This window comes from Sitophilus oryzae, unplaced genomic scaffold (genome assembly GCF_002938485.1).
Source record: "Sitophilus oryzae breed Bouriz unplaced genomic scaffold, Soryzae_2.0 scaffold_684_pilon_pilon, whole genome shotgun sequence".
In the NCBI taxonomy this organism is placed as follows: Eukaryota; Metazoa; Arthropoda; class Insecta; order Coleoptera; family Curculionidae; genus Sitophilus; species Sitophilus oryzae.
In genome coordinates this window covers 2,123,608-2,136,982 of record NW_022147289.1, presented here as the reverse complement: position 1 = coordinate 2,136,982, position 13,375 = coordinate 2,123,608, and the positions used below count along the sequence as shown (strand labels likewise).

At 31.7% G+C, this 13,375-nt stretch overlaps 1 protein-coding gene across 1 annotated transcript; it reads right to left on the bottom strand.

Moving 5' to 3' along the window:
- Positions 1 to 7,572: 7,572 nt before the first annotated feature.
- On the bottom strand, positions 7,573 to 13,366 carry LOC115888149 (lipoyl synthase, mitochondrial). The gene is made up of 7 exons (XM_030907745.1): positions 13,195 to 13,366; positions 12,800 to 13,136; positions 12,584 to 12,740; positions 10,495 to 10,552; positions 10,280 to 10,438; positions 10,037 to 10,223; positions 7,573 to 7,831 (listed from the first exon to the last, which is right to left on the bottom strand). The coding sequence occupies exons 1-7, from the start codon at positions 13,230 to 13,232 to the stop codon at positions 7,667 to 7,669; spliced, it is 1,101 nt and encodes a 366-aa protein (XP_030763605.1). The 5' UTR covers positions 13,233 to 13,366; the 3' UTR covers positions 7,573 to 7,666.
- Positions 13,367 to 13,375: the final 9 nt, after the last annotated feature.

The following is a 13,375-nucleotide window of genomic DNA, read 5'->3' as shown; positions in this document are numbered from 1 at the left end:
ACTTTGATATAATTTATTAAAATTTTGTCAAAAAGATAAATAATTTACCATAATAATAATTTTAGTTCAATTTTCACTTGCGTTAGATAATATTGAATTAGAAAATAAACACACTGTATATAAAAATTAAGACGATTATTGATTTAAGTTAGTGTTCAAATAAATTCATACCAGATTGTGCATCAGCTCAGGACAAATAGGAAAGAAAACCAATGTAGATTTTAAGGTGTCGTTATTGATTTTAGAAGAGACTGTGTTAATGACATTTTTTAATGTAGTGGATTAGATGAGGCTACCTATCAACTTTAAAACTCTTCTAATAAGCTTTATAACATTAACGTTGATGGACACATTTTTGAACAGGGTTGGAAAAAATAAAAAAAATCAATTTTTTTTGATTTTACATCTGATTTTTTTTTATTTAAATCGGATTTTTTTGATTTTAATTCAAAACTATATTTAAATCGGATTTCCAAATGTCTAGGATTTATTTCCAATTAAAGTCCTATCCTGAATTCTACGGGGCGTTGTGATTTTTCCACGTCGGTCACCAATATATTCCGCAAAAAAAGTCGTTCGCTTCAGATCAAAAGGATTTTTTTTCAAACGTCTCAAACGTATTAATTTTTGTCATTTTAACGCCTAGGCATAAAAGTAAAGCACTATTCCGCCTCAGCACAAAAGTACAAAAATATATTATTAAACTGATATGAAGTGTCTGATTCAACGAGTGTACAAATTATTGCTCGATTACTGTTTATATTATTTGCAATGTTTGAAATTAATTAAAAAATATTTGTAATGTTCAAAAAAATAGTATGTTCTATTCGGAATAAAAATTTACTTTTTGTGCCTCCCTGTAACGTCGGAATAGCTTTACGATGGTTCTTCAAAGGTACACAGCATCGTCAAAAACGTATTATTTTTACTCCTAATAAAACAATACACTATTGTTCGGAAAAAATCTTAAGTCAAGAATGAAAATAGTACTTATGTATTATCTAATGTCAAATTGTAAAGTACTTACTGCAGGTCAAAATGTCGGTAGGAATTTGGAAACATACAACCGTTTCAAAAAGAAAAATATAAAACAACATATTTTCTGACAACGATTATAGATTCTCGGGAATGAAGATATAGTCTCTATATGTATTAGAAGAACCTAGTTCTGCACTAGAATTTACGAATGATATGTATTCGAACAGCGAATTTTTGTCACGTATACATAAATTTTTATGATTTTGTGTTTGGGGATATACTAATCTATATACTGGATGTTTTTTATAAGTGATTTCAAACAAAAAAATATATATACAGGGTGATTCTTAACCTATACGCATAAAGTTGGGAAATTATTGTTGATGACAAATAATGACTGAATAAACACACGTTGAAATTCCATTGAAATAAAAACAAAAAACGTAGATTCCATTAAATTGAATGTGCATTTACTGATAAAGTTGATAAATTTTTGTGAAAAAAAAAACTCAACTCTTTGTGTCTCTGTCTGTCAACCGGTCATTTATATTTAGCTTTGTTAGCACGTAGATGAAGTGACCACACCTAGTATATGGATTTTCTATGTTCGGAGCCGGTGCATAATTCGGTATATGTATTCTTTAACATCCATATAATTTATTCCATTTGTATATAATATAATCTGCGACCATATAATCTGTACATACTGAGTGTTTTATTTTTTTAATGTTCTTGGGTGTTCAAAAAAAATGACATGATTACACAATGTGAGGTTTTCAGAAAAGTACTACCAAGTTTTGAAGATTTTTTTCTATAACTTGTCCTGTTTTTAGTAATGTTTGCAAAATAAAACAGAGAATTATGCTTGAAAATTATGCAACATCAAAATAAAAAATGTTAATATCTTCCTGCTTTGTATAATCACACACACACACACACACACGAGTTTTAATTTTCACTAATTATAATGTTTATTTCTGTGTTTTATAATTATTGGTATTACAATTTTATTTGTGTTTTACTTCAAATTTTTTTCGAACACCTGTATATTTTTATTAGAATATTTTTTTACGTGAAATATTTTTTAAGAGTTTTCTCATTCCATCCATTTGCTAGTGTTGAAGCTGGATTACATTATTAATAATACAGTACGATCCATATACAATATACAGGGTGGTCCGAATTGCTTTCATGAAACTTCATCAGCATATTCTGCAGATAAAAATAAGTACAAAAGTTAGAGATACAGGGAGTAGACGTTTCATTTTTATTTCGAATTTTTCCAAATTGTTTCTGAACTAACGTCAATTTTTGGATGGAAATTGGTCTCTGGGAGTTTTTTTATATGGGAAATTTTTCTTTTGATGTCAATATGACTGCTACTTTCATATAGAAACGAAGCATTTTAAGGTTATGTACATTTATGTGAACTTTTTTACTTATTCTTATCTACAGAATATGCCGCCGAAGTTGCTCGAATACAATTCAGACCACCCTGTATGACAATAAAATAAATTGAAAATGTATAATTTCTCTTGTATATGAAATAATGATAGTTATATACGAAGTGTTGATATATTAGGTACATTAATAGTAGAATAAATTGAATATAAATTATTCTTTGTTCAAAAGCAAAAAAAAATATATTTTCACATTTTTCTTCCTTTTAGATGCGTTTTTATTTGTATGACAATATATCACCACTTTGCTTAAGTATTAGCTAGACTATTTTAAAGTAAATAATAACTAATGATAAACACAGGGACACTTACTTGTACATAGAGAGCAAAAATTCGTATTTGTAAAGTAGATTTTCATACAGATTCTACGCAAATCCTCGCAGCATTGGAAACGTGTGTTTTCCACAGATTATAAGGAATGTTCTTAATTTCCTCCGTAAATTAAGAAAAATTGGCGGCATTAACGTGATTTTACCTGATTTTTTTAGTTTTCTAGTACTAGGATACACTTTAAACGTAGTAAAAAGACATTGACTGTAAATTATTGATTATAGAAAAAGAAATATTGTGTTCAGAATACCGCATGATCGAAATAAAAACATCAAGTATCATTAGAAATTTAATTGACGCCATTTTTTTCGATCATGATGTATAATTTTGCATAGTTATTGCTAATAGAAACTTTGATCGATAAAGTTTATATTAGATTCGGTTATTTGTATTTTTTTTAATGTATACTTTTAGTAATAAGGAAAATAGAATAGTTTTGACCTATTTAATATAATACAGTAATATTAAAATGTGTTTTATTTATCTATCATAAAATAAGTAATCATAGCAATAAAGCGAGATTTATTTTTGTAGAAAACTATAGTTCTTCTCATGTATTGTATGTAGCATCTGTCAGATCAATTACAATGATACAAAAATTATGTTAAATTATACAAGTCTGAAAGGTGATATACAGGATGGTCCGAATTGTATTCCGGAAACTTCAGCAGCATATTCTGCAGATAAAAATAAGCAGGAAAGTTCGTATAAATGAATGTCCTAAAATGCTTTGATTCGGAGATACAGGGTGTAGAAGTTTCATTTTTATTTCGATTTTGTCCAAATAATTTCTGAAGTGACGTCAATATTTGGATGAAAATTGGTGTCTGGATGTTTTTTGACATGAGAAACTTGATTTTGATGTCAATATGACTCCTGCTTGTAGAGGTACATGTGTTTTAACTGTTTTGAAGCGTAATAACTTTTCGTCCGTACCTGTATAAAACCGCTGAGTGAAAAAATATACATTTTTGTGATTTTCTACGTAAAAAATGCCTCTTAGTACAAATCGCTACGAGCAACCGTTCTCCAGATATTTAGAATGAAAATAGTCAATACTTGTAATTATTGACAAAAAATAAACACACGTTGAGGATAGTTATTTGACCTGAAATAATATATTTGAGAAATTTTAATTTTTTTTAAATTAATCATAAATTTTTCTGCGAAAAAATGATGATAAAAGAGTTTCTGTTGAACATTTGGCACCTATATATTTTAAATTTATGATTTCAATCTAATAACTATCTAGTCAACCTGTTCAGTTCTTGTCAATAATGACGTATTGGTAATTTAGATTCCAAATATCTCGAGAACCATTACTCGCAGCGATTTTTACCAAGAGACACTTTTTACGTAAAAAAAGTCGTAAATGTATATTTTTTACTCGGTAGTTTTATACGGGTACGGACAAAAAGTTATTATCCTTCAAACCCTTTGAATAAGAAGACTAAGGAAGGAGCATAATGCTATCCATGTATTCATGCATGGTGGGCGGAAAAAGCGCCATAAAAGCACTCTAGGGTGGGGATCCTTGACAGTTCTGTTTGACGATTCATTTGACACATTTGAATTTGATTTGAAATTTTGTGGATTTGTCAGTCTTTACGGAGCTTATTTTATGTTATTTATTATTTATTTTACTACTGATAGTTGTATAAAGGTAGTAAATCTAGATGGAAATTGTAACAGAACTTAAATTAACAGTGACACTATCGCGATTTATCGAAAAAGACTGTAAAATAGTTGGTTGTGTAGCGTGCGGTAGATCTCGGCAAAAATTGAGTGAAATAATGGAACAACTTTTCGCTAGTAAGTGACTATATAATATACATACGTGTAGTAAACCTATCATTTATGAAATTCACTTAAATTAACTAAATTATATATTTTTCTTGCATTTTAGCTTTTATTTATTACTTGTCAAAGATTAGATGTCAAAGAATTTAGATACGTTAATTTGATTTACCTGCTTCAGTAGCGTATCGGATGTTTGTGTTAATAAATACTTATTATAACTTATCTATTTTTATTAGAATTATATATTTTTATAACAATTTTAATAACTACTAACATTTATTCACAACATAACATAAAACAACAAATTATTGAGTCTACCCCACGTCTACCCTACATCATAGTTTTACATTTTTTAAATAAAATTAGAACGACACCGATAAACCGGAATTTAAGTCGGCCATATTTGAGGCCCATCGCGGTGTACCTAGGATTTTTGATATGCTCCTTCCTTAGTCTTCTTATTCAAAGTTCAAACCAGTTAAAACATATGTAGGTGGCGCCCTCTACAAGCAGGAGTTATATTGACATCAAAATCAAATTTATCATGTTAAAAAACTTCCAGACACCAGTTTTCATCCAAATATTGATGTTACTTCATAAATTATTTGGAAAATATCGAAATAAAAATGAAACTTCTACACCCTGTATTTCCGAAACTAAGCATTTTAGGGCATACATTTATACGAACTTTTTTACTTATTTTTATCTGCAGAGTATGCTGCCGAAGTTTCCGGAATACAGTTCGGACCACCCTGTATAATCCAGTAAAATTGTATCGCCGTGTAGAGAGTGAAAAAAACATTACGGGCAAGTTGAATTCTTCAGAGTTTGTCAGCGACTGTCTTCTGGGTGTAAAATTAACAAAATCGGAAATAAAATAAAATAATTTAAAAGTTTATTATTTCCGGACTTAGCGGCCGTTTCATGAGCCCTTTGGGGTGGTTTTCAAAAAGTTTGTTTTACAGCAAATTGACCCGAATGAAAGTTGTTGATAAGAAATGGACCAGCAACTTTTCCTTATGAATTTTTTTTGTAGCTTGATTATTTTTGGAGATAGCGTCCAGTTCATGAACAAATTAGGGTAGTTTTCAATGTTACTCTTATTTCAGCAAATTCACCCTAAGAAACTCGTTCAAAATAAGAGTACATATACCTTTGCCTTGTGAAGTTTTTTTGTAACTCGACTATTTTTGGAGATCCAGATTTTTGCGCCCAGATCATGAACAAGTGGTGGTTGCTTTAAATGTCTTTTTTTTCAGGAAATTCACAAGTGCTATTTCACTTGATGAATTCCATGTTTCGTTTTGGGGAAATAAATACATATCATAGGGAAGTTTGCATGTAATTTTAATATGAACACCTTTAAGTTGGTAAATTTGTAGAACTAAACAAAAATTATGAAACTACCCCAATTTGTTCATGAACTGGACGCATCTCCAAAAATAATGAAGCTACAAAAAAAATCACGAGAAAAAGTTGTCCATTTATTATGAACAACTTTCATACAGGTCAATTTGCTGTAAAACAAACTTTTTGAAAACCACCCCAAAGGGCTCATGAAACGGCCGCTAAGTCCGGAAATAATAAACTTATAAAAAAAATTCATTAGGCGAACTTATAGAGAATCTTCTTATGTACAATTTGCGTCTAATTATTTTGTTGTAGTACAGTTTAAAAAAAAATACCCCTATTGCTCAATACCCGCAAGGGGAAAATTTCCGATTTTGTTTATTTTACACTCAGAAGACAGTCGCTGACAAACTCTGCCCATAATTTTTTTTTCAAATGACAATTTTATTGGATTAATAGTCTGTACAACCATTGTTTAAGGTTTGGTTTGGTTTACTACTACTGTCTTTGACGTGATAATAGTATAAAATATACTAAGTGATATTGAAAATGCTACACCTATGGAAAGTGCTTTAATTTTCACTACCTAACCAACTAAACGAAAGGCCGACATGTTCGCCTACCGTTAAGACCAAGTTGACATGTGTAGGCCATATTGAAACACAGTATTAGAATTAGATGTGGGAATTCTCTAGTTCCTTAGATCTAGTTCCTCCAGAGGAATAGTTCCTTGAACTAGGTCTTTAGTTCACAATAGTTCCCGACTAACATTGACATCCTCGTTGCTTGCTAATGGGTTTCATTGTCAGTCAGAACTATTCACAGTATGATCTGTATAATTTTTATAATGTGCGAAATAATTGCGTATGTTAAAAACATATAGCAGACACATATTTATTGCAGATAAAAAAATTAAAAAAAGAAACTCAAGTCGGAGTTTAAAGAGCTATATCATAAATCAATTAGAGCAAATAATACGAAAAATTACATTTTTCCTCACTTCCAAGGTTTTTGTTTTTGTCTAAAAATTCAGAATATCTACTTCGTTTTATAAGGTATTTCTTAATTTTAGGGATTTATTTTACATTCCCATAAAATATTCAAAGAACAAACTAAAAATCAAAAACAGTATCCACGACAATTTTCTGTGGTAATTACGCCGGCTGTGCCAATAAGCAAGACCGAAGCCATCGTCGTCGCCTCGTATTATATCTCAGATCTGCCGACTGAATAGATTCCCGTGAACTAGTCTTTTAATTAGTTCCTCTCAGTCCTTTCGGTCCGGGACAGATAATATACGGCTGGCACTCTCCACTCCCGTCTAGCATCGGACTACGATCGCGCTGGCCGATCCGTACGTAAACTAGTCTTTTATTTAGTTCCTCTAGGTCCGGAATCGATAACATACGGCTGGCACTCCCCACTCCTGCCTAGCATACGATCGCGCTGGCCGATCCGTCGCCGTCGCATATTATATTATACCGGTCACAGTCTCGATCCCAGTATAGGTTCTGAGGAACCGGGAACTAGTTCCTTTCATTCCGAGGTTGGAATAGTTCATTGTAACTAGTTCGTTCACGAACTACACACCTCTAATTAGAATGACCAGGTTGCTAAATGTATAATGTAATATGGTAGAAATAAAATTACTACATAATTAACAGATATATAATCTCTTTGCTAAATATAAGCACATATAAAGCTCCCACAACTTTAACAAAATATAAACACAGACCGAATTGAGAGTATTACGCAGTGTTGGACTTCCTATTTTTCAGTATGCTTGCTATGAAAAATTCTCCAGCCTTGTAGGAACTTCGGACCAGAGGACCGCTGGCCACATACAAGAAGCCCAATTCCTGTCCAAACGTTTCCCAATGCTTATATTTGGCTGGTGTAACATATTCCACTACCTATAAAATATTTTTTTATTTAATTTTCTATCTTTTTAATATTTGAACGTATTTTTAATACAGAAAATTAATTTAATTTGAAAAAAGTACCAATTTCATTTTAATAACGTAGGATATTAAAATAGAAAAGAGACTACTAAAAAAACAAATAAATCGTTAAGAGGCTGATAAGTACATAACCCTGAAATGAAATCAAAACGATAATACATAGTCTACACAGCCATCTTTGAACGATACGTCAAACCTAACCTAACCAAACCAAAACAAAATTCCAATCCGTTTGTAACAAAAATGTTTATTGCCAGATTGAGCACCTAAAATTATAAACTGAAAGGCAACCAAAAGGAATAAAGGCCAAACATACCTGCTTGAAATTAATAAAATCCGAACGCGCTCGATTACTAATTTCGGAACGTACTTTTAAACTTAAATTGAGAGGGCACAACAATTTTTTTAAAGGGGGCGCAGGTACAAAAAGGTTGGAAACTACTGTGTTAGTATATGACATAATTTAGGATTGATTGACGAATTCAATTGTTTTCGATCACTTATTGTTTCGCCGGAAATGACTACAACTTCTAATTATTAAATGGCGGTATTTTTTACTGTATTCGATAGAAAGTGACACTGACATATGAATGACATACCATATGTCAACTTTTGACATTTTCGAATGTGGTTTATTTGAAATTGCAACATACGGTTCATAACAATAATTTGACTCGAAATACCAAGTGCGTGATATCAAATTATTCATAAAAAATGCCTTTTCCAAATATACTAATGAGCTACCCTCGTTCTATTTGAAAAAAATTGAGATATGATTAAAAATACGATTTGGCCATCTTTTAACTGGCCAGGACAAGACACTAAAAACATTAGACGCTCAAATATATTTTTCCAAGGCTCCTTGATTAAAAATTAGTGGTTTTAACACAGCCATGGCACTCTAGATTGAAATTTAAAATACAATTCCGTTTTAAGCGAAAATGTCAAAAGTTGACATATAATGTTGTCATTCTATTCAGAGTGTCATTTTCTATTGAATCAAACAAAGTAAAAAAATACCGAGGGTGCCATTTAAAAATAAAAAGTTGTAGTCCTTTCCAGTGAAACAGGAAGTGGCCGAAAAAAATTGAATACGTCAATCAATCCTAATTTATGTCATATACGAACATACCAAAACTCGTTTTCTTTTTTGAAAAAATGAGTTATAGGGGTATTCATTTATGGTTGTATCAATTGAATATCCCAATACATTGTTCCAATAATAAGTACAAACCAATTATGGTTTATGCTTTCTATTTATTGCAGAGGTGATGCAACAAGACACTCACTAGTTCTATAACTATCTCAATAAACCTTTGAATAAGAAGACTAAGGAAGGAGCATATCAAAAATCTTAGGTCTACCGCGATGGGCCTCAAATATGGCCGACCTAAATTCCGGTTTATCAGTGCCGTTCTAATTTTATTTAAAAAATGTAAAACTATGATGTAGGGTAGACGTGGGGTAGCCTCAATAATTTGTGATTTATTTTACATTGTGAACAAATGTTGGTAGTTATTAAAATTGTTATAAAAATATAAAATTCTAATAAAAATAGATAAGTTATAATAATTATTAATAACCATAAACATCTGATACGCTACTGAAGCAGGTAAGTCAAATTGACGTATCTAAATTCTTTGACAAGTAGTAAATAAAAGCAAAAATGCAAGAAAAAATATATAATTAGTTAATTTAAGTGAATTTCATAAATGATCGGTTTACTACACGTATGTATATTATATAGTCACTTACTAGCGAAAAGTTGTTCCATTATTTCACTCAATTTTTGCCGAGATCTACCGCACGCTACACAACCAACTATTTTAGAGTCTTTTTCGATAAATCGCGATAGTGTCACTGTTAATTTAAGTTCTGCCACAATTTCCATCTAGATTAACTATCTTTATAAAACTATCAGTAGCAGAATAAATAATAAATAACATAAAATAAGCTCCGTAAAGACTGACAAATCCACAAAATTTCAAATCAAATTCAAATGTGTCAAATGAATCGTCAAACAGAACTGTCAAGGATCCCCACCCTAGAGTCCTTTTTCCGCCCACCATGCATGAATACATGGATAGCATTATGCTCCTTCCTTAGTCTTCTTATTCAAAGGAATAAACAAATATTTTATACATCAAATGATAATACCTTCAAATGCCGCTTCGTTGGTTGCATATATTGACCCAAAGTCACACAATCTACACCAACAGCCTTTAAATCCCTCATAGTAGTTTCCACTTCCTCATCAGTTTCACCCAAACCTAACATTATCGAGGACTTGGTTATCAAGTCTGGATTCATTTTTTTCGCGTTTTCTAGTGTAAATAAAGACTGTCTAAAAACAGTGATTTAAAAGGTTTTCTAAAAGATCATAAACTAGCACTTATTTACCTATATTTTGCTCTTCTATCCCTTACAAAAGGTGTTAATTTTTCCACGGTTTCTATGTTATGTGCATATACATCCAACCCACTTTCTACAATTGTTCTAACTTGATCAAGATCTCCTCTGAAGTCTGGTACTAAACATTCCACCAGGATATTTTTATTTCTAAAAAGAAAATTTAAAAAAATGTGTACAAAAGATTTTTTTGTATATATTTATACCTGTTTTTAATTTCTCTGACAGTTTCAGCAAAATGGTTAGATCCACCATCAGGTAAATCTAAAATAAAATTTAATATTCAGAGGTGTGATAATTCTAACCTGTGTAACTTTAATTTATGAAAGAATATACAGTGTGTACATAAAGTATGGAATAAATTCACACACATTTTCTTGAAGTGGGATTTTATTAAAAAAAACGCTCGAACACGTCGATCTATTTTATAAAAGGGGCACATTTTAGGCATATTACCTTGCCTCCAGCTTCACCCCCCGATTGGGGGTGAATGGCACCCCTAGTTTTTGTAAAGGGAAGGGGGGTCGAGTGATACCTTATTTTAAAGGTCTCTCGCTCCAGATTATAGTCCTAGAGTTTGAAGTTGCTAGTGTCATTTTTGTTAACATGATAGTTTGTCAAAATTCCTAATTTCCTTAGATTTGTCAAGCTGCCATATTAACAGAAATTATGGTAGCAACTTCAAACTCTAGGGTTATAATCTCTAGCGAGAGACCTTTAAAATAAGGTATCACTTGACCCCCCTTCCCATTACAAAAACTAGGGGTGCCACTCACCCCCACTCGGTGGGTGAAGCTAGAGGCAAGGTAATTTGGTAATATGCCTACTTATATTATAAACAAAGTTTTAAGTTAAGAATAATAATAATAATAATCGTTTTTATTGAAAAAAGATGTGTAACATTACATATATTACACATCATCCAAGAAGGGTAGTTGCTACCGTAATTTCTGTTAATATGGCAGCTTGACAAAACTAATAAAATTAGGAATTTTGACAAGCTGTCATGTTAGGTTAGGTTAGGTACAAAGATGACACTAGCAACTTCAAAATCTAGGGCTATAATCTGGAGAAAGGGACCTTTAAAATAAGGTATTACTCGACCCCCCTTTTCATTACAAAAACTAGGGGTGCCACTCACCCCCGCTCGGGGGTGAAGCTAGAGGAAAGGTAATATGCGGAAAATGTGCCCCTTTTAAAAAATAGATCGACGTATTCGAGCATTTTTTTTTTACTAAAATCCCATTTTTAGAAAATGAATTTATTCCATACTTTATGTACACACTGTATAATTCTAATCCAAAGGATTCTAAATTGTTTTAACAAGATAGAAATTATCATTTATTGTAATTTAAAAGGTTACTGTGATGCCGTTCTTTTCGATGGTACGGTATATCAACTATTTAGTTCAAAATCATTTCCGTTTTCAAATGCCAAAATATTCCAGTTCAGTTAAAGTTAAAAATAGTATTATACAGGGTGACCCATTTTTGTGTGTTTTATGGGGATACTAGTTCATGAGTTTTCACATTAGTATGCTACTTTCTTGAAAGAGGGGGGGGGGGCTGGTGTAGAGCCCAGGGGGGCCTAAGGCTTTTGTTTTTTTAAAAATGAAAAATAATTTTAAAAAACACATTTTTTGAATAAAACGTTTACAATTTCTCTATCAATAAATTTCATAGACTTGGTTATCAAACAGTGTTCCCATAAATTACTTAAATACCTACAAATTTTTTAAAAAAATAAAAATTAACACATTTTTTGAACACAACAAAATAATATTAATTAAACAAAACTAGAAAACATCATTTTTAGTGCATCACAAGCAAATAAAAATTAATACGTAGAGTCTTAATTGAGGAATTCTCTGGGGAGTGCCCAGCAGTAACTGGGGGGGTGGGGGGGGGGTCACCGCCGGGCACACCTGTAGTTACGCCAATGGGTACCCCATTTAAAAAAGCAAAAGTTTGGGTCATATTTCAAGAATGAGAGCTTCCAGCAAAAAACTTGTTACGCCACTGAATTTTACGTGAAAAACTCTATGGAACTCAGTTTTCAACTTTTCGATAAGTTATTAAATAAGCAAGATACAAAGAGAGCCAAAAAAATTGCCATATATTTTTTTTGGGCCTACGAGTTCTATGACAAATCTGTGTGTGGCATCTTTAATTTCATAAAAAAGTACCACAGAGATGTAAAAACTGCATCCTTATACCTACATAAACGATCTAAAACACAAGAAAATGGGACACGCTGTACTTGTACCTAACTAGAGTTAATTTTGCTAATTCTTACCATCTCTATCCACAGACGTTAAAACAATATAATCCAAGCCCCACGACGCGATCGCCTTTGCAGTATTCACAGGTTCGTTTACATCAGGAGGGCTAGGCGCCCTAGAAGTTTTCACGGAACAAAATCTACAACCCCTCGTACACGTATCACCTAATAACTAACATTGTAACTTGTTAAAAAAATATGTATAAAAAAGATAACAAACATAAAACATACCATAATGGTGGCTGTCTGTGTACCATGCTCCCCACCTCCCCAACATTCTCCTATATTAGGACACCTCGCCTCCTCACAGACAGTATGTAAATTTAACTTCCGAAGCTGTTCTTTGATCTTACTAAAATTCTTTCCTGTAGGTATCTCGCGTTTTAACCATGGCGGAAGTCGCAATCTTTGATCTTCTCCCTTGTCTCGTTTTAATTTACCATCATAACTGTCCCATTCTTCCGAATTATCTTGTAATACTGGATTTGGGTCGTTAATAAAATCCTGTAGACTGGGGCCACTGGCTACTTTCTCTCTTAACGCCTCTAAATGCGTCTTATTTCTTATTCTATTCAAGAAAGATTAATTAATATGTATTAAATTAATGAATTTTATCTTATACGTACTGTGATTCCAAATTTATCCAAACTTTTGATCTAAACATTTTTCACTGATTGATGTAATTTTATTTTTCTTGATGAAGATAAATAATACGAAGATATAAATAATTAAGCTAAGGCATGAGTACAAATGATAAGAATAAATGATATTATTCTATCTCTAAAATAATTTTGCAATGTTTACATA

What these genes read in the sequence shown, in the direction of transcription:
- LOC115888149 (XM_030907745.1), bottom strand. Translation starts at nt 13,232, where the DNA reads ATGTTTAGATCAAAAGTTTGGATAAATTTGGAATCACA. An exon ending in CACAGACAGCCACCATTATG is followed by an intron (nt 12,741 to 12,799) that starts GTATGTTTTATG and finishes TTACAATGTTAG; the next exon opens with TTATTAGGTGATACGTGTAC. An exon ending in GATAGAAGAGCAAAATATAG is followed by an intron (nt 10,224 to 10,279) that starts GTAAATAAGTGC and finishes CACTGTTTTTAG; the next exon opens with ACAGTCTTTATTTACACTAG.